General features: G+C 35.1%; 1 protein-coding gene across 1 annotated transcript in view; it reads left to right on the top strand.

Moving 5' to 3' along the window:
- The window catches only part of WDR70 (WD repeat domain 70), a gene marked incomplete at both ends in the record, with an annotated part of 144152 nt that overhangs the window by 20257 nt on the left and 96367 nt on the right, over nucleotides 1–27528 (top strand). The window contains 2 exons of the mRNA XM_079548964.1: nucleotides 18909–18968; nucleotides 24337–24470. Of these exons, the coding sequence (XP_079405090.1) occupies nucleotides 18909–18968; nucleotides 24337–24470 (194 nt within the window). The remainder of the gene's footprint in view (nucleotides 1–18908; nucleotides 18969–24336; nucleotides 24471–27528) is intronic.

The raw sequence follows: 27528 nt of genomic DNA, 5'->3' as shown, positions 1-27528 counted from the left end.
GTATTTTATGCTGTATTGTTGTTTAATATGTAAACAGTAGGTTTTCTTTATATTTGGCATGCAAATGTTATTTGAACAAGTTATTTATGCTGTAAACAGAAAAATAAGAAATACAGAACACTTACGAGAACGAATAGAAAATAAAGGAAATAGCTACATTTCAAATGCTAAGTATTTGAAATATTCCTGATGGCGACCATTAAATAATTCAGAAGGGCTAGATTTGAAGGAGGAGTTTAAGTGACATGTAGTTACATTTCCTTTCCAAAGCAAGTCTTCACAGGATTTTCAATTAACAAATGATTTATGTTAAACTGCTGTAACTATAGGCTGCTCCAGTGGTATCCTTGGAGAGCAATTTTGTTGACTCTTGGAATGTCTGCTGTTTGTTTAAAAGATAGCCTTGGATTTTTATGAACATGAGTCTACCATGTGTATTGTTTTACAACTGCTGCAATGGCATCTCTTATTTGCAGGTGGGCACTTAGCAGTTATTCAGGGACTATACATACTTGATGCTAACACTATCCAGATCACGAGAGAATCATTCTGAGCTATCTTATTTTAGTCCTGCTTATCTTGTTTTGTATTTCAAAATTTAATACAATTATTTTCAAAATATCAGGGTCTTGGATAATATTATGCTGTGTTGTCTTGTCTGCTACTTATAAATGCTTATTGAAATTGCATCATTGTAATTGAGGTATGATAAATGTTCACAGAGCCAAATATTATGAGGAATATGTCATTCGTATTCATTTTTTATTAACCATCCCCATTCGTATCTCACTACTGAGGCTTTTGAAATCATTTAAAGCTTCTAGCAGGATTCTAATGAACACACTTTTTTCTTTTTAAAACTGATTATTCATTTATTTTACAGGCAATATTTTTTATTTTAAATGTGAAAATAATCAGTTGTTTCTGCAGAAAAGCTTTTTGAAACATCTTAAGGAATGCCTACTTAATGAGGAATAAAATAAGAAAACTAAAAAAGAAGCCTTTAACATTTTGCGTATCTTTTTATTAGGACTTTGATGTAGATCAGGTGACCTAGATATAGCATTTGGTTTTGAATCAACACATTAAGATGCAAAAGTTGTTTTCATACTGTTACCATAATATGCAAGAATAATGAAAAGGTGCTAAGTTATGTAATCTTTCCTATTGAAAAAATAGTTTTAGAGGGACATCTGCAACAGAGATAAAGATCTTTCTATTCAGTTTTCTGAAACACTTTATCCCTTAGACCTTTCCTTGTACTTGAGGAAACATCTGTCCTATGGCCACAATGAGTCAGACTCTATAATACCACGCACGTTCTTAAGGCAGTTCACATCACATGTAAAGCAGATCAGGCCCACAGAGTGTATCTTGTCCAGTATTCTATTAGAAAATGGAGAGATGGAGGCCAAAATGGAATGCTTTTTTCCATATTTAACCACATGACTAAGGCTTATTGGGCATGCGGATGTAAGAATGTTTACCAGTTAGTCCTTGTGAAAATAACGATGATGAGAAATCTCCAAAGTTTCAGAGAAAATACAGTCTTGTATTTTGCAAGCACATTAAAAAGGGTTTTCCTCATATTATCTATCTATGTGCTGCCAGGTCCTGCAACTATGCATTAGCTCATTAGTGGAGGTTAATTGGAGTGACTTGGATGGCTCTGTACCCATGTTCGGTTTTGATGCACTAGAAATGTAAGTCATGAAAGACTTGTTATCTCAGAATGATAAGAGCTTGCCTATTTATTTTGCTTAGTCATTGTATCCAAATGACAACTAGCAACAAACTGGTGATGTTTTCTGTGTGTTATTGAGCCTTAGTCGCTGCATCTGCATGGAAGTCTGCCTTTATATTTACTGCAAGTTGAATAAATATCTTGCTTGCAAATACTGCTGTTGCGCTACACTTGTGCGGGCACATAGCAAATCTTGTGAAAATGCTATGTCAATGGCCTATGCTAATGGGACTGAAAGGACTGTAACAGGAATTAAAGATGTATCTATTTGAAAATGTGGTTGCTGTTGTGAGGTTGTCCTCTAATATGCTGTTCTCTGTGAGAAGGCAGACTTGCCTATCACTCTATAACCACATCTATAGGGATCAGCTAGCTTTCAGTGCTGACAAATTCATAGTTTATTTCAGTAGAGATAGTCAGTGAATCTCTCTTTCAAAACAAATATCATGATGTAACTTCTACTGTTCTCCAGCATATAAATATATATATATTTCTCTGTGGCATTCATTTTATACGGAACTTAATTGTGTATTACTACCTATAATAAGTGTCCAAAATAAATACTAGGAATGGAAATTGAAACACAGAAAAACCCTAGCTTAATTATAATCAGTCTATACAAACGGCACATACCTACATTTCAAGACCACTGTCATCCAGAGTACTGAATCATTTTTAAAGATGGCTCCCTTTTGTTCCACAGTTTAAAGTCTTGGTTGGTTTGTAACTCTGTTGATTCTACCTGTGGAAGAAAAATAAAATTATCAAGACATGGACTTGTGTGCAACTGCTTTTCTTATATTTGTCAATTCTTCAGGTTTTCTTTTTCAGCGATTTTTCCCTCTCTCCTTTGGATGACAGAAGGGAATGTGCAGGAGCATGAGATAGAATATTGGGCCACATAAAAGTGTGCAGTAATTCTGTGACTGACTTAAGTAGTTAGAAGTATGTCTGACATCCAGAATGAAATTGTAGAAATCAGTGGTGATTGTAGAAAACTCTTCTGCCAATAAGAAATTATTTTAATGACTTTCCTTATTTTGTCTTGCAACTTAGTGCCTTTCTTAGTCTTTTAAGATTAAATGCTGCTTTATTTCTCTGGTGATGGCAAACACTTGTAGTTGTTTTCAGGTTTTTCTGGTACTTGTTCTCTCCCAGTCCTCCCCATAACAAACCCTTACTATGTAGTAATTTGATACTTTCCAGGGTGTCTGGTAGGGGTCAGGCATCCTGATCCTCTGTATGCCTTCCTTGCTGGTATTCTTTCTGGTGTGTCCACTAAAGATTTTTTCTTCTTTCTGGAAAAGAATTTCTTTAAAATTGTTTCTTAAATGTTAAAAATAAAAATAATTATTGTGATAGTGCAAACCCACAGCTAGTAGTGTAATGAAGAAAGATTCTGCATTTAACAGCTGAAATGTTAAAGCCAGATTCTTTCAATTATTTCTAAATTAAATGTATAAATAATACCAGATTTAGTAGAACTCCTGCCCATAAAATATTTTTCTTAGGGAAGACAATTACCATGCACTGAATAGACAGTGAATTATGAAAGGGCCCAAAGGTAGTTTTCTGTGACTTCCTTGAGTTTTTTAGTCCAAACAAGAATCTGCAATAAGTGTCTGAATGCAAAATAAGTGGTAATCAATTAATTCACTGCATTTTTAACAAAAATATTAACTCTCCAGAGTATGATGAATGTTATTAAATTTGAATTAGTTTTAGCTGTCCTTTTTATAATGCTGTGCTAAATGAACATCTGTCTGAATTGCCCGATGGTTCTGAAAACTACATCTGTCCTGTCAAAAAATAATAGTTGTCAGCTGTAGTTTAATTCTATGTAGTTTAATGTAATTTTGCATTAGTTTTCCTCTTGGGAGTAATCTCATGGTATACGTACTAATGGAAGCTGCGACCCTATCTAATACTTTCAGGGACTAGCATCCTAAAATGGATGCTAGCATGGATAGTGGAATATCACAGAAATTACCCAGCATCTAAGGCTGATATAGGAGAAAATTTTGTGTCTAACTGCATCTAGGCTATACTGTATACAGTCAGATTAATGGTAGAAGACCTTTTGTAGTAGATTTCATCCCAGAAATCCCTTGTGAGGCAGTTAAATGATATAAAGAATTAGGCAGGTAAGAACCAGGAATATGAGGAAGCACTTTACTCCCTCTAGAGCAAGTTAGTGGCATACAAACAGAATATGGGTCCTCTCCTGATTATGAGAGAGAAGTGTCAGAAAAAGAATTTGTATTACTCTGAAAATTGTGGAGAGAGAAAAAGAATGAAAACATAGGATGATGGAAATTTTCCCTCTGTTGGTTTTCTTTGCTGATGTGCTTGTAAGTATAGTAAAAAAAAGATTGATTATGTTCCCCCTAGATCTAGTTTTGATACTCCCTGCTGTCTCACCTTTCTGGAATATTGCAGTTAATGATGCAATTTGTTCTTTGGGAAATACCTTGGAGGATTTTAAGCCTAATTGTACACCTAGACAGGAAAGTGTCTTCACGCTGTTGGTGACTTTTTTTTTTTTTTGGTAGCAGTTGCATAAACATGAATGCAATTGGCTCACTTTCTGAACTGAAAAACAGGAGAATGTCCTAATAACCAATTTTGATCCTGAGCAGTTTGTGCATATTGCAGTTTCTGCATATAAAAGATTAAATCAAGAATGATAGAGGCACAGATTCTCTAAAACAATTATTATTTTTCATAGCTTTTTTGAAAAAAATGCAAGGCAACCATTGGCAATACCACTGTCTGAGCTACATCTGTGCTGTTATTCTTGCTGAAAGGGGATGGAGAAGAAGCTCTGGAAGCTCTGAGGCACACTGTTGATAATCTCTCAGCTTGGCACATCTGACATGAAAAAGGCTTACTATGTAAGCGCTGGGCTTTACATACCATACCTAGCTGTGATTTCAAGTTCTGAGGAGGTCATCTCAGGTCTTTGATCCATTGGGACAGACAGATTAGTTTGTACACAGTTTACAGTATGAATTATTTGAGTTCTTTAAGTGAAAGTTTGTAAACAAACTTATCAAGTAGTTATCATCTTAATGCAAACAATTGAATCTTACGAAAAATTCCGCTATCTTAGACACAGCTTCCCTGCTGCCTTTATTGTGCAAACTTTGCAGTGCAGTGTCTGTCTGTCCTGTGCCTCTTGATATTAATAGATATTCCTGTGATGCCCACAGCCAACTGTGGAAATCTATTTATGTGCACTTGCTCACTCTTGCTAGCTTGTTCCTTCACCTATATGCCACACTGCTGGTATTGTTCACTGTCAGAGTGACTGTGAGAATATGAGAAAGAATGAATACCTTGCGCTGGGATTTAATGCATTAAATGTTTTTGAGGGACAGATGCCATTCACTTTGGCAGTGGGACCATGTCCGCTGTCAGCAAGTTGGTGAGTGACATGAAACTGTGTATGTGCTTGACACACCTGAGGGGTGGAGTGTCATCCAGAGAGAACTAGACAGACTGAGCAGTGGGCCCAGGTGAACCTCATGAAGATCTATGAAGACATTCACAGGGTATTGTGCCTGGGTCATGGCAGTCCTCACTACCGGTACAAGCTGGGGGATGTGAGAAAGGAATGCCCTGCCAAGGAGGACATAAGAGTACTGATGGGTGGTATGCTGAACATGAGCCAACAGTGTGCCCTGTTAGTCCAAAAAGCCAACCATATCCTGGACTGTGTCAAAAGCAGTGTGGTCAGCAGGCCGAAAGAGGTGATCCTGCCCTTCTGCTCTGCTCTGGCGTACTGCATCCAGATGTGGAGTCCTCAGTACAGGAGAGACATGGACCTGTTGGAATGCTATTGGAGCACAATCCTGTTGGAAAGAACTTGGGAAGTAAGCTGGACGTAAGCGAGCAGTGTGCCCATGCAGCCCAGGAAGCCAACTGTATAATGGGCTGCATCAAAAGCAGTGTGGCCAGCAGGGGCAGGGAGGTGATCCTGCTACTGTATTTTGTGCTGGGAAGACCTCACTTGGAGTACTGTGTCCAGATGTGAAGTCTTCAGTACAGGGGAAATGTGAACCTATTGGAACATGTCCAATGGAGGGCCACAAATGCAATCCAAGGGATGGAATACCTCTCCTGTGAGGTCAGGCTGATAGAGCTGAGACTGTTCAGCCTGGAGAACAAAACACTTTGAGGTGACCTGATAGTGGCTTTGCAGAATATAAAGTGAAGCAGAAAAAAAGGAAGGGGACAGGTTCTCTAGCAGGTTTGTTGTGATAGGACAGGGAAAAATGGTTCCAAGCTAAAAGAGTGGAGATTTACATTGGACATACGGAAGAAATTTTTTTTACAATAAAGGCCGTAACCCTGGAACAGATTGCCCAGAGAGGTGATGGATGCCCCATCCCTGGTGACATTTAGAGTCTGGCTTGAGCAACTTGATCTAACTGTAGATGTCTCTGTTCATGGCAGGGGAATTAGACTAGATCTTCAAAGGCTCTTTCCAACTCAAAAAATTCTGTGGTTCTATGAAATATATATTTGTAATATACTGCTTGTAACAGTACGTGTTTGTGTCGAGCATATAACTGTCTTTTAAGAGCATGGTTCTGTTTTCATATTTTTGTCATGCACTGAAATTCAAAGGATAAGTCATTCACAGATAAGAGCAGATTGCTATGAGCATCAATGTTTAACTACTTTCATAGATTGCTGTGTGCAGTAATTAGACATGCCTGAAATAGCTGCTTTACAAAGAGAGACTTCAGCTAATAATGTGAATACAGAGGAATGTCTACAATCTGTAGAGTTTTATCAAGGTCTCATGAGAGGAATCTGATGACAAGAAGTTCCCATCATTCTCTACATCAAGGTTCATTTTTGGTATCTCAGACTGGATACTACCTGTAATAGTCATATAAAGTGAGGATCCGTAGTATCTGAGTGTGCAATGAATCTCTAAGGTTATTCACAGAAGGTAGGGTAAACTTTAAAAGCAGGCATGTCGAGAAGAGTGATTTGAAGTGGTCAGTACACTTTTGCTCTTTATCTTAAGCACATTAATAGCAATGGCAAACTTAGGCCAGAACAGTTTATAAGTTTATCTACTGTGCATTTCATGTGGCTCCCAAGAGGTGAAATGTAAATTATTGAGACTCCTGGGAAAGTCAAGGCTGGGATAGCATTGTGTATTAATATGAGATACCATTAGTTTCAAACTAACCCGTATCACTTCATGGATTTCATGTCCAAGGTGAATGTCAAACATGAGGTCTACAGAACGAATTCCAGAAGTGGCAGCTAAATTCTGCCTTAGTTCAGTGAACTGTGCAAAATTGGGAATCCTTGTTTTGGCTTCCTTTGTAGTTGTCTGGAAAATGTCCATTGTAGAGAATTTGAACAAATCTGAGCCAAAATTCTTGGTCTGCATTTGATTCAGTTGATTTTATGGGTTTTACATTCCTTCCCACCACTGCAGCTTTTCCTCTGGAAAACCACGAAGTGTTTGTGAGCTCTGTTTCTCTTATGCTTATTGTTGGCTTGTTTTATACTTTCATTTCTCTTGATAGAATATTAAGTTGGACCTATGTTCTAGCATTTGTTCTTGCTATATGGTGAAGGGAAGAACAATTGGGGAATATTTTTTAGCTGTATTGCTCCTGGAAACAGCAGTTATAGAATTGTGCATTCCCCTGCAACTTCACCAGCCAGTTTACCAGGAGATACAAAATACTACAAATCTGTTTTTCAGCAATTGCGGGACTAATTGTAATATGAACATTATACACAGAGTTCCTTTTTCTATTTCTTTTTTAATGAGTTTGTGAGGGAATTGGAGTACATCAAAGTGTGGAGTATTATTAATAGACACTTAAAATGTTTTCTGGCTTGTTTGAGCTGGGCAGATCAAACACATGAGTGAACCAATCATATTTATTAATGTAGTACGCTTGCAAGATGGGACATTTTTACCCCTTTAAGACATGATAATTAGTTATGCAAGAAATATCATACTGAAAATCTCACAGCAGATATATAGTAAATAGGGGGTATGAAATGTGGAGTTCCTTATATCCAGGACTCTTCTGCTTTGGAAAGAAAGTGCTTCTAGAACATCACGTAAGCATGCAAAATTATTATCTCCTGTACTTGATAAGTCTGAGTGAATGGAAAGTGTCGTGGTAACTATTAGTAATGACAAAGTTGAAGGTGCATGTTGCTGTTAATTAATTTTAGCTCGATTAACAAGGTATACGATTAATAGTGACTTACTTTGAATTATAAAAGCCAAATTTAAACTTCAGTTAGTAAAAGTAAGAAGACTCTCCTGATGACTCAAGTAATCTTCGTGTAGTATGGAGTATCTGAAGCAGCTCCTTGTGGACCAGACAAAAAGCCTATTGAATAATTTGAAGAAAGGTCCTATAGAATATGTCTAATGTTCTATGTTCTTTAACAGTTATGGAGTGAGAAATATGTATGAGGACTTAACATAATGTCAGTGCAAGTCTGTGAAACGAGACATTTCGGTGAGGTTCTTGAATTTCTGCCTTCTTTATCCTTGCACGCAGCTATAACTTTATGTGCAGTCTTGACAATGGCTCTTTATTTTAGACTGAGTTATAAATGAGAGCATCACTTCTGTACACTTTCATCCCTTAGATTCCTTGTGAACTGGCCATATTAATGTTGGGTTTGGCATGTGGGCATTTTTTCATCGTGAAACGTGTGAAGGTCATTGCTCTGTTTCCATATAATAGCCAACTGAGCAATAGTGAATAATAGTTTTTTAATTGCTATTTTGAAATGAATGTCTGTTTGTCTAGTTGTATGTCTTGTCACGTTCAATTGCAGTTATTTGGAATTTTCAGAAACTGTGTTATGTGTACAGCTATTGGTGTTTTTGGTATAAAATGCTAGAGGAGTCTCAACTTACTGTACTATAGCTAATCCTATAGGAGCATATGGGAGTATTTTATGACTCATGAGTGTATCATTTAAATATGATGGGTTTTATGATTAAAATAAAATGATTCAGATTGACTATTTATTCTATTGCTTAGTATTTTCAGTGAACATCTTGAAAGTTGTTTGCAGTTTTGATGGGTATTACAGTGCTTTCAATGAACTGGGTACATATCTGACTGTCACGTGCCATCTTTCTTTGATATAATAGCTTTTGTTAAAGGAGCATACCTCAGTGATGTGCAGAGAAAGGTGTTTCTTCCGAACATGGACCTCATGTGTGTGCAATATAAATGTATCTTTTCTTATTTCCAGATGCATAAAGTCGCTTAGCAATTTTTTCTCATGTCACATTACATAAAAATTCTGCTGCTATAACACAGCTTAAATGTTAATGTTTTGAAGGTAATTTATGTGTGGCATGGGAGAATTAGTAATCGAAACAGTAATAGAATTGGAACCAGCTGTGGGAGCTAGATAGGAAATTGTCCTTCCTTCCTGCAGTAACTTAGACATACTGTAATTTTTAACTCCCACCTCTCCTATCCCTACCCTGTGGTTGTAGATCTTCTTTGCATGACTTATCTGATCATTTTCCCTCTACCTTGATTTTAGTTCTTTATCCTAATTGATTAGTAAGTTTCTAGATAACTGAGATGTTTGTCACCAATTGAGACAATGTGCATAATTTTGTCTTTTTTCCTTTTTCCTTTTTTTTTTTCTTTACGTATATTTCTCAGAGTAAACATTTGAGCGAACACCTTTTTACAATCAGAATCAGAGAACTGTTGAAAAGTAGAATCTGTGGACAACTCTTTCTCTCTAGAGATGTGATTGTTTAGTTTTTGCTGACTGTAGTGTGTTTGCTAAGAATAACAGGATCCCTGAGGACCTTGATGAACTTCATCAGCATTGCTGAATAAACCCTTATAGCAGATTCTTCATGATATATATTATTTATTCAAGTTTTACAGATGAGGAAACCAGGGTGTGCAGGAATGAAATAAATTGCATGAAGTTAGAGGTCATAGATTGGTCTATACCTAAATCATGTATCGTTTTAATTTTGATGGATTAAAATCTGTGTAGTTTGGGAGATGGCTCACTAATTTGTTAGCCATTGTTCTGGTGTAGAGGTTTTTATTAGTGTCACTGGGATGTTTTTGAGACTATGCGAGTGTGATCACAGAAAGTGAACATCAGCGTCTTTCTTGTTTAGAGGAAAAGTGTATTTTATTTCCACTGTAAGAATTTCCACGTACGTTTCAGGCATAACAGCTGTAAAAGGAACATGGATTGCTTGTTTTGGCTTTTCAGGTTTTCATGAGTCTAAAATGAAAGCTTAGAGGGTTTGAGTTGCTGATGGGCTTAACTCCACTGCTTTATGAAACTTGCAAAAGAAACAACTACATATGCTACTGCATATATTGTTTTAATGTACTTCCGTAGAAGCATATGTAACTAAAACTGTCTTTTGCTGAATCAATTATGAAAGATTAATGGTGTCACCAACTTTTGTAAGTGGGACGCTATGTTCAGATAAAAGTTGCTGTGATATATATGAATGCCAAAATGAGCCTGGTTTGCATCTAAACTAAACATTTGATACTTTAAATAGATGAAAATTTGCAATGATTTTCCTTTGGGATTGTAGAATTTACCTGCTATTCTGTTACCGGCCAGAATGAGCAAAGCTTTCAGAACAGAGAATAGATTTTGTGTGTGTTTGTTCTTATTGTCAGCGGATCTGTGGCTTCTGTGCAGTTCTACTGTTTCTTAATAAATGAATGCATCCCTTTAGTTCAAAGCAAAATAATCTATCCAGCTCTAAAAAGCAATATTAGGGGTTATATCTGACTGAAAACACCAATATTTTCTTTCATGCTCTACACAGCAGTCATTTTCTGTATCTTACTGCTGTAAGAAAAATTGTCTTGTTAGAACATGGGTGTTTTTTGGTGGCATATGGCAGTTCTGCATAGTGTTCTAGCAAAAAAGAAGTATTGGATTTATGCATATTTGAAACTGAGATGATAAAGATGAAATAAGCAGTTAGTTATGTAAGTGGAATATAACATATCTGGAATATGAAAAAAATGTGCTTAAGTAAATTTCTCTCCCAGAAACTGCAAAGGAAACTTGAATTATTGCAAGCAATTTTAGATTTAAATCAGCTCTATCAGTGATTACAACTTGGTTTGGAAAAAGCTCAAGAGAATCTTTCTTGTATGTCTTGTAAGAACAATTCCCAGGACATAAATATTAATATAAACTTGGGTTTCATAAATCAACGACTTGTTACTAATTTAGAAGTTATCTGAATGGGGCTTTAGAATGTAGGTGAAAAATAGCAACCTCCTGAAATTTATCTAGAACTCCCAGGAGAAAGATCAGACAGACTTTGGTGTACTTCAGAAGTATGATGTTTATATTTTAAAAAGTAAAATAAAAAATTGCCAGCTGTGCTGAGGCTCTCTAATTGCTATACCTTTTGTAAATTTTTAGGCCACTAGAGACCTTCAATAAGGAAAAATTCTACTAAATAGCACAAAAAAAGAGATTTAATTCATGTTACCTATTGTGTCTGGGAACTTTCTCTGAATTACCATATGACCCATCATCTAATAAAATATATTGTGTCTGACATATAATGATGTTATGAATTTGTTTTTTTAAGAAGCCATATGTTGGAATGAAGATTTTTTTTTTCTTTGCTTGTTAAACCTGACAAAACATTCTGGTTCAGATCACAGGAAAAAAAGTCATGAGACTGTGAATTAGAAAATGTTGAGAGAAGCTAGCCACGGTACCGTTTACATATTGAGTAAATCCACTTACTTCCTGTACACGTTAGGAAGCAGCCATTTAAATAGATAAATTTCCTTAATTTTTTGAAAGCAGCCTGAAGTGATGTGTTTTGGTAAAGAAAAGAATAATCTTTCCTCAGTCTTCCTATACTTAAATGTAGATGGGAAGTATTGTGCTGTTTAGGTGTTACTCAAATGCAGAGCAGTAAGGGGGGACATAGCATTGGACCCTTCTAATATTACTGTTCGTTTTGAAATTCCATTCAGTTGTCATGAAGTTAGGAGTTAGCCATGTTTTACTGAAATAGTAACAGATATGGTTGGTGTTCCATGGGAATATTGACCAAAATGATTCATAGCAGTGTTTGTGTGTATCCTCTTGTTTTCCATAATATTTTCATTTTTCTTTGTCTTTTTCAGGCCAAAATTTTAGGCAATAAACGCACACTGATTAATCTAACCAAATCAAAACATCTCTCATAGGAGTTTCCGTGAAGATTTTCCCTGTATTTTCCTGCATTTTCCCTGTACATGCCCTGTATATGAATAGTTCATGAAGAAGAGAGGTCTTCAGATGACCCATGTTTTTGATATATTGATTCTTCTTCTGGAGTTAGTTGTTTGTTTTTGAAATTGCATGGGAAATCTGAGGTAAATGTTTTCCGTATTTAGATGCATCACGTTTGTAAACCTAATTATATGAATCTGGGCCAAAGTGAATTTAATAGCGTGTAAGTTGGCATCAGAAAACATCTCTGACACCTAAAAGAAAGGAAATTAAGAAGTGTTGAAATGTCATCTCATATTTGAATGCTTCCTTAATGCATGCAAGTTTGTGGATAATAATTTTTAGAAGCCAGAAACCATTGGTTTCCTATTGCTGCAACACAACATCTTGCACATCTCTCACATTGAATTTTTCATCTTTTTATCCTTCTGTCTTTTTCTTGAGTATGCTTTTATGCATCTTTATTATACATCTTAGACCATTATTTTCAATGTAAGATACAGAGGAAAATAATGGAAAATTGACTTGGAAAAACTTCCATTTTACAAGTAGTATGGTTTTAATCAGTGCCTGCAGAATAACTTGTGAAACAAAGCATGAACATCGCGGTGTTTATTTATTAAAAAAATATAAGATAAACAGGAAAACAAAAAAGGCAGTTTAAACTGTTATTACTCTCTTCAGCTTTTACTGCTGTCATGGAAAATTCAGCTAGGTGCTGAACAGCTTGAAGTATTGTTCTAGACTGAAAGGAGGAATGAGGCATGTTTTCTTCCAGATCTATGAAAAACTCCCTCTAACACCCTTTTTGTCTCTTTCTGATGACATTTCAAGACTTTGTGTTGAAGGATGGAGCAAGATGCTGTTTTCCTGTTCATCTCTAGACTTGTTTCTTGAATTTCACCCATTAACTAATATATAGAATCAGTTAAGTTAGAGGCAAAGTAGAAAAAAAGAATTACAAGTGTCTCCCTGTTAAGCGTGGTGGATTTTTGTCACTTTTTTTTCCCCTGGAAGGAAACTTGGGTTGTTTTTTAGGTGATATTTCAGAGATACTTTGACTTGTGAACTGGACACATTCAATACAGTAATTATTGTGTAACAGCAAATAAAACCTTCCATCATTTGGATCAGTGTATCCCTGTGCCTGGATAGAGTGGCAGTTATTTCTGCACAATGCAATGGCTTTTTGTGTTGTTCTTTTCAACCCCTGTAGACTGAAGAGCTTATGTGCCTCTCCCATGTAGGAATTCCTACGTCACATATCCCATTCTTTCTCTTGTGGTTATTGATGATGAATCTGCACACTTTCTTTATTCATAAAATTTAAGTACATCTTCTTTCCAGATGTTACATAATTTACAGCATGAATATTTCATTAGGAGACGCATTTCTCCTTTTAATTACTCTTATCACTAATTATACTTACTACTTTGTATTCTTAAGGGCGGAATGGAAACATAGAAATATTCTTGTCTGCTTATAGGGAGCAAGATTTCAGTACTGCCTACCTGCATTCTAAAGTTTAGAGTGGAAGGCCTCAAAAGGCATTCAGACCTGCCTGCTCATGATCCAGCAGAGTGGCTTTTGCTTTTCCATGCAATTCAACCCTTCTAGAGAGGAGGAGAGTAGGCTTTAATAAAAACAAAACTCAAAACATAAACATGATATTTTAACAAAATGTTTGAAATGCTAAGTTTATTTTAAAATGTTTTTAAGTTTTTTTATTTTTATTTTTATTTTTTATTTTTTAAATGCTAGGTTATTTTTTTTCCTTTGTGGGTTTCAAAACGTTTAAGACGTGACTTTCTGCAGGAAGTCCTTCCATTGAGACTTTTAACTGCTGCTACTTAGCTGTCAATTAAGGTCATTCTGACATCATTTGATGTAAAGGTTTTTTTGTCACCACCTTCTCACTCCACCAGCTACTGCCCAGTTTCTACTGCCCATAATCCTGTTGTTCTGTCCCTCATTTAGCTAGGCAGCAATCTTCTATCTCAGACCATTTTTCTGTTTGCTTTCTGAAATTTAAAATGTTGCCGGAAATGGAGAAATCTCTATATAGTTCATGCCTTCTTTTCTTCACTCCAGTCCATAAGCAGACAGCATCTGCCAGATGTGTGTACCAAACCAGGGACCCAAGTGAGTGGGAAGTGGATGTTTGTACATTTCTGATGGATGAAATCAATCAGGAAGGACTTTTTTAGTATAGTGCTTAAGATATTCAAAGTTAAGTATAGCCGAGCCTGCTTTATCCTCTTCCCCTGCTCAAGACATGGGAAGTACTTACATTTATTTTAACAGATTATAGTTAATGCAGATTTTTCCTTCATGCTGTACCGTAGTTCTGTTACTGCAGTGGAAAGTCTCTTCAATTTTCTAATCAGTCAGCATCCTGGGGGAGTTCTAAGAACATAAGCGCTATCCAAATGAGGACTGTTACGTTTGCTTCCAGGGCAACATCTGATCCTGAAATCCTTGAGGAAAGCAGGATCCTCAATCCTAGAATCTAGGGACAGTTCCCAGCGCAGTCAAAAAAAAGAAATTGTTTTTTCTGCTAGACTGTAGTCTTGTGAGTGCACAGAAATGTTCTTATTTAAGGATCTGTTGTGTGAAAAATTACCTAGAGCTTTGAATTTTCTTTCACACAGGACAGTTTCCACTTAATGAAATGCAGGTCACTGGAAACAAAGCAATACAGGTGTTTTTAGGCATACTTTCATCATTCTGCCCCTCTCTGATTTGACTGTGAAAAGATAAGTCATTTCAGGACATTGTGGAATTTACATTTTACTTTTGATTGTCTTTTATCTATTTTAAGTCAGGGAACATAATCTAATTTTTCAGACTTTGAAAATGACTTCCGAATTGTCAAATTATTAGCAAGGCTAACAGATAGTTACATCTGAGGTGTGCATTAATTTTAAGTTCATCATCTTAATATGACATAGTGGCTTTCCTTTTTTTTTCCCATTCTTTTTCTGTGGGCCCGAACTTTTGCCTCAAGCCAAACATTTGATTTATTACATAAGGACTGGCTGATTCTTTTCCCAGTTCTTCAATCTCTCTGTCTTCTGCCAACCCCCTGTGATGTTTATTGCCTATTGATAGAGGATATCACTGAGGATATAGAAGGATTTGCTGTAGAATGTAGAAATCTAGATTTTAACTAATTTTTTCTTGATGTGTCCATTTTTTCACCTGTTTTGACCTGCATTATTGAATTGTTTCTTTTTTGTTTTCCTTTCCTTTTTTCTCAAGAGATGCTGGGGACCCGGACATAGTTTCAGCATGCAGTTTCTACAGGTGTATTTGTATTTTCCAAGTATTGTTTGATAAGAAAGCTCTCAAAAGGAACAATAACAGCAACAACAAAAAAACAATAATCCTGTAAATACTTCATTTTATCTTTATTGATGACCTGGATGAGGGCATTGAGTGCACCCTCAGTAAGTGTGCAGATGACAGCAAGTTGGCTGAAAGCATTGATCTGCCTGGGGGTAGCGAGGCCCTACAGAGGGATCTGGACAGGCTGGAGAGCTGGGCTGAAGCCCATGGGATGAGGTTCAACAAGGCCAAATGCTGGTTCTGCACTTTGGCCACAACAACTCCAGGTAACACTGCAGGCTTGGGGCAGAACGACTGGAAGACTGTGTAGAGGAAATGGACCTGGGGCTATCGATTGATGCTGGGCTGAACACGAGCCAGCAGTGAGCCCAGGTGGCCAAGAAGGCCAATGGCATCCTGGCTTGCATCAGAAACAGTGCTGCCAGCGGAGACAGGGCAGTGATTGTCCCCCTGTACTCAGCTCTGATGACGTTGCACTTCCAGTACTGTGTCCAGTTTTGGGCCCCCCACTGCAAGAAAGACATTGAGGCCCTGGAGCGGGTTCAAAGACGGGCAACACAGCTGGTGAGGGGTCTGGAGCACAGGGCTTATGAGGAGCAGCTGAAGGAGCTGGGATTGTTCAGTCTGGAGAAGAGGAGGCTCAGGGGAGACCTTACTGCTCTCCATAACTACCTGAAGGAGGCTCTAGTGAGCTGGGGGTCGGGCTCTTCTCTCGTGTAACTGGTGATAGGACTGGAGGGAATGGCTTCAAGCTGCACCATGGGAGATTTAGGCTGGGCGTTAGGAAATACTGCTTGTCTGAAAGAGTGGTCAGGCAGTGGAATGGGCTGCTCAGGGAGGTGGTGGAGTCACCAACCATGGAGGTGTTCAAGGAACGTTTGGATGTTGTGTTGAGGGACATGGTTTAGTGGGAACTACTGGTGATGGGCAGATGGTTGGACTGGGTGATCCTGTGGATCTTTTCCAACCTTGGTGTTTCTATGTTTCTGTGATTCTGTATTTCTATATAATTCCATAAACATTTTCCATAACAACTAGAGGCAATCTTTACCTGTTTAGTTATGCAGTTATTCAGTCTATAGTTTTTCAGACTTAAAGTAATAACCCAATATTTTTGGCATACTTATGTTCAAATCAGCATTAGAGGTGTATATATCTGAATCTATCTATGTATCTATATATATTTTTCTTTCTCCTTAGGATTCTGATTTTTAGGATTACTTATTCTTTGAAATGTAACAGCTGGAAAACTGGTAGTTGTACCTAATCTCTGTGCTTATATATAGGCATTTGTTATATTAGATTAGAGATATTTATTTTATTTGCAGTAATTTAGGAAGTTCAGAGTTACTAAAATAGAACAGATGATATTGTTTTATATAAATGTTTGGCTGATTTGGAGATGTTATGCCAAGATACTTTTCTGGAGGTTGTTATCTTAGTTTTTGTTTTGAGTAGTCTGAGCAGTACGGTTAACTGTCAGGTATCTCTTGGACACTGTAGCTCTCTCCAAATGTCTGACTATCAAGCTCAAGCTATTTAATTTATCAGGTGACAGAATGTATTCGTAACTGTTTTTCTCTCTTAAAGATAATAAGCTAAAACTGTGTTCAGTGTGGGTTCACTGTACAGCATAAATATTTTTATGTATTTGTCTCTTCTAATTAAAAGGATTGTGATTATTGTCACCTGAAGAAGCTAGAAATTAAGTAAGTTTGTTATAGCATATTTTGTTTCTTCTTCTGGAGGAGTTATGTCTAAAGGATTATTTGAATTTGGTTTATTTTTTAGTTGTTATTTCGTAGTAGTTCTGTGGTATTTTAGTGAAATACATGTAAACCATTAAAATACATTTAAGTTGGCCTAAAGTATAAAGCATTTGACGGAAAACAGTTGAGCTTGTCACTTGCTGTTGTAGATGGTTTAGTCTCTGTCTGGAATGGTGCTCTTAGCTGCTTTATTTGTAATATAGATATTCAGAAGAATTTTTTGTTTAAATTAGTGAAATAACTCTTAAATTAGTTAAGATACTCTCAAAATTAAAAGTAGTTCTGACATAGTACTAATAAAAGCTTTGTGGATTGAAATGAGAATAATGACTACTATGTTGTTTTTCTTTGAAGCAGTGGATGAAGTTTTTATGTAACCCTTTGATTCACAAAACCCATGCATCTTTTCTTATGTATTTTTCAGCCTTTTCTGTTGGCTCTTCAGTCTTGCTGTGCACCCGCAGTCCCATGAGAATATATATATATATATTTTTTTAATTGCATGCATAAGATTTCCATGCTAGCACAAGAGTTTCTTTCAAGTACTTGTGACTGTCAAAGATGTGCGTATGCTGTGAATGTAAATACACATGGCACGAATATTCTGCTCCCTTATCTCTGTGTGTTTGTGAAAGGAGACAAGAACCATACAGTTGGTTTGAGAAAAAGGGTTGTTGTTTGTGGCAAGAGGCAAAGATAAAGGAAGGGTAGATTTGGCTAAATTAAAGACTGAGAAAGTTTGTTTTATTAGCAAAATAAAGCTGATAGTATGGGAGAAGAAAATGGCTGTTGAAGAGTGCATAGTGTCATTGAGAATATCTGCTGAAGAATGAAAAAAAGGTAGGAATTGGCAGATGTGGATAAGGAAAATGTCTGGTATCAAACTGACAAATTTCTGGCATCAAATAATGGCTTCTGCATGTTTTAGAAAACTTAGTGGTACTTGGCAAATGAGTGTTTTAGAGTAACGATTCACATGGAATTTGTAGAACCTTCCAGTCACTGAAGTGCTTCTAATACGCTTCTTTCTCAGTAAATTAACAATTTTCATATAATTACAGATGTTGGTGTGATGATTTAACCTGTAATTTCCTTCAATCTGTGTATTTTTATAAAGAGAAAAGTATTATATTATTATAATATATGTAATTTTGTAATTATAGTATTATAATACATAATTATAAAATAATAAATCATATAATTATATAATTATATAATATAAAGTATAATTATGAATATGTAAGTATATAATTATAATCTATTATATTATATTGCCACAGAAGAGAAAATAATGGAAGCCAATCCATGATCTTAACAAAACATAGAAAATTTATCTTGTGTAATAAATTATAGATTTTTTCCTTAATTTCATTAACTTCATAGATTCCTAGTATTTGAAAGATTATTGTATAATATGATAGATTGATTTAATAACAATTCAAGATCAAATGATATTAATGATTTAAGAGAATTTTAATGTTTTTTGAACAGGAGAAACAGGAAAATTTGTACTGTTCTCATTCTTTATTGGAGTTTTTGTTGGTCTTTTTTTTTTTCTCCTGTTTTTCCTTTTACTCATTCCTTATATTTTTATGAAAACACAAAACGGGAATCAGTTTCTCATTTCCAATATTTCCTTTTTCCCCTTCTCAGATTTTGGCTGCTGCAAGGGAAATATTTCTTACCTTTATGTTTGTGTATGTATATATATATAATGGTGTTGTTTTGTTTATCATAGCACTGTTTTCATGGACATACATTTTCTTTTTTCTTCTTAATAGAACCCTATTAAGAAAATTCCAGATTCTCATGAAATTACACTCCAGCATGGGACAAAAACTGTAAGTGGCTAACACAGTTTCAACACTTTTTTTTCAACACTGTGCAAATCTGCGAAATTGATTTTATGAATACTTAATGTCAGCTGAAGAATGAGAAGCTAATTCTTTTTTCTTCGTTTGTTGTTTCAGTCTAGCTCTTTTCTTACTGCAATTAAGATGTGTTTTATAACTACTACTTCTCTTTCTGCTACTTCATTTAACTGAACTGTTGTCTCTTTTTTTTTTTTTTTTGGTCCTTTATGTTAAATGTGTCCTCTCCAATTGTTACAGTTTCTCTTCAAGTCTAGAATATCATTCATACATTTCTAGCCTAGGCACAGATCTTTGTTTGGCTTGTCAGGCATTTCAACATGGATATCATTGGTGCAAATGACCTCTTTGTAGCTGAATACAGATCTCCCTCATTTGTTTTAAAAAGCTAAGTGCCTTTAGTAAGCCATCCTCAGTTTCTTTAAATTTTATTTTTCCTTGTCCAACTACATGTTTTTCTGGGATTCATATAAAATGCTCCTTGACTTTTTGAAAGAACACACTCTCTGGCTTGGAATTATTGCTTCTTTGTATTCTTTGTACTGTACTTTTTTATTTCTGGGCAATTTTTTTCATCTTTTGCCACAAATTGAACTGTTTTTATTTGCTGATTGATCCAAAATCTATAGAATGAAACATATTTTCTGCCCTTGACTATCCTTGAATCCATTCCAGATCGTTTCCCCTTGTTCTTCTTAGGTCATAAAAAAACATGCTGCTACTGTTTATCTTCTTCACTTTGGGCCATGACTTAAGTTTTAACAAGAAAATAATACTAGAGTGCCTGTTATTTTTATCACTGTGAAAGCTTTGTTAGCTGGTTACTGGAATTGGCACTGATAGTATTCCTGAGAATGTCCTGGGCAGGAGTAGGCAAGAAAAATAAAACACTGAATCCTTTGAGAAAACACTATTTCCACGTGTTTTTAAATAATCTGAGGAAATGTATTTCTGTGTAATTAAAGATGCAGGTTGCTCTGCATTTATTTCCATGGAAAATGCAACAGATACAAACAGCACTATAACACTGCTTGATAAAACACTTTCTCAGATGCAGAACACTGTTTTGCACACCATCACCTGTGCATTTTTGTCAGCACTGAACAAGAACCTTCATGCTACTCCTGTAACAATCTGCACCAGCATGGTGACCTGCTGTTGAAACGTACCACCCACCCACCTTTCACATCCACAGTTTGGTTTCCATGGGTGTTCACCAAGTGTCAATGAATGTCAATAGGTGCCACTTCTCAGCATAGAGGAATTTGATGTCATGCTCTTGCTTCACATGCTCTTCCATGTTAGGTGCCTTTATGTCAAACTGCCTCTCTGCTGTTGTCTGTCTCACTGCCACAACATGTAACAGGATACCGGCGGAAAGCTTCAACTTCTACTGCCATACCACAGCATCCTTCTCTGAAGTCAAGGGCCAACATTGTGTAATAGGACGCGTTACTTTTGGAGTGGTCCTCATAGTTATACATTTAATAGTTTTAAATTCAGTAATATAAAATATATTTTTTACATAAAATTAGTGAATAATTAACATCTATAACAAAAAAAAAGTTAACTTTTAAATTTAAGGCTTGTTTTATTATTTATATATGTTCAAAAGGAATTTAGTAGAGATTTAAATTTATCAGTGAAGAGCAAATGTTTTAATAAGCTTTCAGAAATAGTTATTTGCAGAAGCACCTATTCAGTAATCTTGCATCAAACTTTGTTATGCTGTATCTTGGAGTGTGGAGAATCGATAAGGCATGCTCATGTGTATTCTCATAGTACATGATACACATGTAGTGGGTGGAAAGAAATTAAGTGTGATATTAATGAAATAGAGAAATACTCTCTGAATTTTAAACTCTGTAAAGGATATAATGTATTAAACTGAAAACCAAAACCAAAAAAGTAGAGCAGATTTTTTTTACACTTGGTGCTTGTGATTTTTTTGCCTACTATCCCTTGCAGTCTAGGGCGAACTGCCTTCCCATTTTTTCTTGTTACAATAACTGTTTCTGTAGTATGTTTCTTGAATACATTTCTGGAAAAAATTTTATTATGTAAATTTGATTTCTTCTCTCCTCAGCATTAAACTGGTAAATGTTTTTATTTTTACTGTTTTTTTCAAAGTGGAAGCTCATGTTATTTTTAACTAAAGGGCTTTAAGAAGGGGGAAGTTTGAGTTTTGGAAGACTTCTGAGGTTTTTTGACTTCATGAGAGTGCAGCTGTCATCACCTAGAGCAGAGGCAAATTATAATGTGGATCTGCATAGCACAGTTAAATTAGATTGGATGCAGTGAATGAAATGTATCACTGGAAAAAAAACAGCTCTTCTGTGAAGGACTTTTTTTTTTAATAATGAAACTGCACATCTATAAAATGACAGTTGTATAAGGATGAGAACAACCTGATATCTTGATATCAGTGTATTCCACTGACATTTTAAATTCTTCTCATTGTATTCCTACAGTATTTCTGAGCATTATGTCCCATCTGTACCTCTTCAATCTAATGATTTTGGGTTTGATGATGACTGTATTCCTGTGCAGCTGAAAAGTCTCAGAAAAGATTTCCCAAGCTGGAGAGTCTTTCCAGAAACCTGATTAATTTCCCACTTGCCTTGTTTGTACAGTGTAATAGGAGTTACTGTTCCCAGTGAAACTCCAGTGATATATATATGTTTTTTTTCTCCTGACACTTTTGATACATAGTGGGTACGTGAGAGAAAGCATACTGTTCGGAATAGTTCTGATTATGTATCCCGTGTGCAGTCAGCATCACTTCTGCATCACTTCTCATATCGCAGCTGCTCCTTCCTATAGTAGTTATTATGGAATAAAATACTTAAGTCTGTTGATTTGTATTCCTGATTAATCTGAAGATGTCTAGTGTGACATCTGAAGTGTCCATGTTAGAACTCATGAATGAAATGAACAAGGCTTTAAATTTGCATGTAGATTACAACAGAGGCAATTTTTTTGGCAACGCACAAGGCATTGCATCTATTTCATTCATAAGTCAAACATGTCACTGTGACATAAATGGTAAGTGGAGTTGAACCCATTCTTACTACGCAAAGTTGTATGTGTAAACATTTTGTTCTGGGAAATGAAAAGCTGGATTTGTTTGGAAATATTCATTAGATTATTGATAATGCTGAACTTGCCTACGTGTTGCTTCTTTACATTCTTTAGAATAATATGGTTTTGAATCTTCTCTTAAAGCAGAAGATCTCTTCAACTGGACACTTTGAAAACAAATCAGGACAACTAGAATAACATATCTGCTGCACGTTGTGGTTGGCATTGCTTCTGCAACATCTTTTTTTTTTTTTTTTTCTGAAGGTGCTGTCTACAACCATATCATGGCATTGTATGTTTCAATTACAGTGTGGGAGCAGCATGATCCTTAAAGAGATGACAACTGGAAATTAGTTTTTGATAAAGAATATGTAAACAAACTTTTTGTACATGAAACAAGAAAGCCCACTCTTTCACTTAAGAAAACCTTAATTTTAGCAAAACAAATTTAATTTATCCATTAAGATGGACAGTTCCTGACTGATGTTTTTATTGAAACTTTTATTTTCTATTAGTTAATTACTGATTTGGACACTGAAAAGAGAATATCTCCTGTAAAATTCCATTCTTCATACAGCTGTTTTGTGGGAACTAAGTCTCAGTAGTCCCATGTACAGACTAAAGCTTTAAAAAAGTATGGTCAACTGATACATCTCTAAGTTTTTTGACGTGACGATTCTGTGTGCATTGAATCACAGTGATTGTTCATGTATACAGAGCATATACAGAGAACAGCATGTACATTATTAGAATTTTTAAGCAGGAATATCTGGACTTTTTGATTTTAAATACTTAGAAGGCACTACACTTACTTTCAAAAGTTGCATTTTGCTCTTTCCTTTCTTTTAATGTGTGTTCAGCTCTGGCTCGTTTTTTTGTTTGTTTGTTTATTTATTTATTTATTTTGATTAATGTTCTAAAGTATAAGTGCTCTTGGAATATATATGTATTTTTTTTCTTAAAACTTTCTGGCTCATTTTTTTAAATCAATTTCAGGATATTTTCTTCAACGATTTCTTTCTGTTACTTCACTTTACTTTCTTGTGCTGAGGATTGCCTTCCTTTTTTTTTAAAGTGTTTCTGAATCTAATGATTATGTATCTTATTTATGGGAGATCACTTGTGTTTTTGTCCTATGGTTAATAACAGTAATCCTGCGGGTGTCTTTGTTATACCAGTGGTCTGTCTAACTAAGGATGCCTAAAGGAAGTTAAATTGGAATTAAATTCAGAAGGTTCAGACCTAGACATGATTTAGATCTGATTAATATGAGCTTTTTCTTTACAAGAAAATATTTCCATTTGTTTTAATATTCCCAGGTTGATTTTAATGTTGAATAAAACTGAACATCTTTGCTCTTTCTTTCGGATTTTTTTTGACATCTCTTGTCAATGCCATCTGATCTATACAACTAAATTTTGGGGAGTTACATTCTTTATTATTTGAGCTTGTTGTTGATCTAATCATGTATTCATGCTTGAAATCATAGTAGTAGATATTATCATTTTTGAATAGAGAATAAGTTTTTTGAAGGTAAATTAAAGGAATGCTTAGTTGATGAAGTACTTTTGTTACACTCTATTGTTAGCATTTCTACACAGAATGATTTGAACATTGCTGTGAAAGAGTTCTTGAAATTGAGATTTAAAATAGAATTTTTGCTAAAAACTCCATTTTAACAAACTTTTGATTTGAGGATTACAAATGAGATTACCCTTCCCTCCAAGTATTTAGTAGCTTTATGCAGCTAATTTGGTAAATAAATGCATTTAGAAAGCTTCTTGGACTATTTTAATTAAAATGATAAGTTTTTAATTTGTGCTATTTAAATTTCAACTTTTTACATTATTTTCATTCTTCAGAAGTCATATTTAACCAGTGAGCGTATATGCCCATATGAGCTGTCTTTACAATAGTGCAGATTCTACACTGATGGATATTGAATGCCATATCTTCATCTGTTGTCTGTGCAGGGCACAGTTGTCTACTGACAAATGAAGCTTATCCTAATTCTGTTGTCTTCAGATTATGTAACTTTTTGCTGTCATTTTCCATACGCTTTTTACATGATGTTAATTGTACATTAGCAAGATGATGAGAATTCGAAACCGAAACATAGCTGAAGTGTAAGAGTCAGAAACTATTACGCTGTGTATTTAATGATATTTTATATTTTGGTGCCATCTGAACAACTGTAGAAAAGAAAAAAACAAAAAGGTTGGATGTTTATTTATTTATTTATTTATCTTGTATATAGGTTTCTGCTTTGGGATTGGATCCCTCTGGTGCCCGTTTGATAACTGGTGGATATGACTACGATGTTAAATTTTGGGATTTTGCTGGGATGGATGCTTCCCTCCAAGCTTTTCGGTCACTCCAGCCTTGTGAATGGTATGAAAAAAGACTTCTTTTCTCATCTGAGAGAGTGCTTATATTGATCTCCTAACCAAACACACAGAAGCCTTGCAAAGTGACTTAAAAGGCTAATGTTGCACTTCATGTGGTAAATGGAACACAAACCCAGGAACTTGCATATTTTTTCTCTTTAGAAAGCTACAAGTAAATTTGAAGATTGAATTGTTAATAATATGTCAACAGATTGTGAGCCTCTCATAGGCACTGGGTGATGTTCTTAATTATCAAAACAAATGTACTACACTTTTCATATGGACTCTACTTTTATGAAACTAATGAAGAATAGGAAAGAGTTAATGCAGTTTGACCCTTTAAGCCTAAAGGAATAACAGAATTTCTGCTACTACTGCACCAGCATTTCTTTGGATGGGATGGAGACCTCATTTTTATAACCATGTTTATTTACTAATTTCAGAAAATTGGGATATAGATTTCCTTAAGAAGGCTATGTCTTCTGCACAGATAACTTTCAAATAAGCAAGCATATATTAATACTCAGTTGTTCATAGCAAGATACTTTCTAATGTTAAACGAAGAGGAACATTTTATAAGATGATTTGGTTCAGTTAAAAGGGATTGAAATTTATTAGGCAGTATGTAGCCCTTGAAATATCTGTTTTTAATCATTATTTTCTGAAAAGACTGAACGTGAATTTTTGTCTGTTTGGAAGATTAGAATTTTATTTCACACATATCAAGGAAGAATGTTTTGGTGAATGACACTTGTAGTTTAAGTACACTGAAGTGTAACTTAAAGGTCTGAAAGCTTAAATATAAAATAATATTAAAAATTATATCTTGTGACTGCAGAGTTAACTGCTGTCAGGTATAGCAATTTCAATTATGTTTTAATTGTTGTATCATAATTTTAATTTTAAAATATACTAACTACATATACCTTCTGTGTCAACTAGTAAATATAAAGCTGGAACCCCAGCTCTGACTGGCAAAAAGATCTTAAAACAAGTAAATCTTATTTCATATATTGAGGTATGCCAGTGAGCGCTATGAAGTGTCTTATATAACCTGTGCCCAGATGTGTGTGTATTCTTATTTTATTTTTTCGTTATAGAATTTATTGCAAGGACTGTTAGCATTCACAGACTTCAATTTCAAAGAATTCTGAGGAGTTCTGGTATGGAAGTGTTAGGTGTTAGCAGAAGTGTAGTTTTGTGGCCATATATTGAATTTCATTTTGAGAATAAAAAGTCTGAGAACAATTCCATATTGTCCTGGATCCAGTTTATAGTATAACTTTTGTATTACTCTGTTGATTTCTCCTCTGATTTGAGACAAATTTATTTTTTTAAAAAAGCCTGGCAAAAAAAAAAAACAAAAAACAAACAAACAAAAAAAAAACACTTTAAAACCACCTCAGTATTTAAGGTGCAAATATTTAAGGCAATGGTAAGACAAAACAATGCTAACTGTGTAGAATTTAGTTGTCTCTGCCAATGTATATTCTGCATGTCCCAGCAAGATGTACTATGAAAATACTAAGCAGATTTTGAAGCTTTAAACTTACATTTTTCAATGTTTAGTTCTATTAAAATTAATAGCTTTTCTAAGTTTTCCAACACTCTTGCTTTAATATTGATAAGAACCAAATTTTTTTTCTTACAAATTGCCCCTATAGAGTCTTGCTTTTGATCATGCTTCAGTAAACATCTGAAAAGTGGTAACTTCTGGGCTGTTCAAGAACTTTGCTTATGGAACCTCTTTCTGGATGTAACTTTTGAAAGCCATATTGCATGGTTAGGTGTTTGTGGCAATACTTTTGTCCTCAAACTAATTTTTTTTTGTATTTGATTTGATTAGTGGGCTTATGTTTCCATTGTATTAAGCACTGTACAGGTAGGAATGGTTTCTTCTTAGATGAACATTCTAAGATGAAAAATGAAGTTTGTTGAAACGTAATTAAGTAGATGTTTTCTACAGTTATCAGTTGTCTGCAGAGAATATTTTAGATGTTGTTTCTCTTGTGTGTTTAAATTTTTCAGTGTTTCAGCTTAATACAGTTGGCCTTCTTTTCTCTTCTGGTTACAGGTATCCACTCTTGCTCTTTACATTCAGGGTGCTTTTTTAGGCACTGCCTCTGATGTGTTTCAGAAATTCTCAGACTCGAGTGTCTTCCTTCTACAAAAAATTGGAGTTTGTAATACTTTGGCCGAACTAGGTTCCAGTTCGTATTACATAATAGGGTGCTTCAGGCAATTCTTCATTTTTGAATCATAATATTATCAGCGTTGCCAAACATTTTTTGAATGAGAATCTTAAGCTTACATTACTATAGTCAATGCAGAATTTCTAAAACGTGCATTATAAGTTTTTTAATGTGTTGTATATTATCTTGGTTCAAGGAGAAGTTCAATAAATAATAGCTCCTGCTGAGTCAGCCTTTAATTCAATACTATGTAAGACATAAAATAAATTTAGTTGCAGACTGTATGCTGTTTTGTCTACCATCTGGGTGTTAATTTTACTGATGTGAAATTTTAGGTTAAAAAGTTCTTTCCGTAAAGTTACTACTAGGACTTGAATGCCCATGGTTTATGTTCTTCACCAGAAGAAAGACACAAAAATATTATTTCTTAATGCACTTGAATAACATTTTTTGTCTTGCTTTGTTTATTGAGCATGCTTTGGATGCCATGAGAATCCAAATAAAGTTATGAATGCATTCTGATATCTATTTTCAAATTAACTTAGCTCCAGAGTAAGTATTAATAAAATGTAATGTCACTGTACACTTTCTGTTAATGTGCCAGGATGCACTCGTTTGCCTGTTCAGCAATTCTTGCAATGCTGTGTAGCCGGGCGGGGAGACCAAAAGGTCTCTGTTTTGGATATGTTTCTACATAAAGCAGAATGCTGAGAAATGATGTTGATGCTATCACTGAGACTGGAAAGGGGTTTCTGATTTGTGAGCTATCTTCTGACTTTCGTTTAATTGTTTCTGTCAACCTTACATTATTCCATGATTTCTCTCCCAAGCTTTTTCAATCAAGGTAGGATGTATGTAAAAAAAAATAAA

The sequence above is a fragment of the Tetrao urogallus genome, assembly GCF_951394365.1.
Source record: "Tetrao urogallus genome assembly, chromosome: Z".
NCBI classification, from domain to species: Eukaryota; Metazoa; Chordata; class Aves; order Galliformes; family Phasianidae; genus Tetrao; species Tetrao urogallus.
Note: the sequence above shows the minus strand (reverse complement) of the source record. Positions and strands in the feature narration are given on the sequence as shown.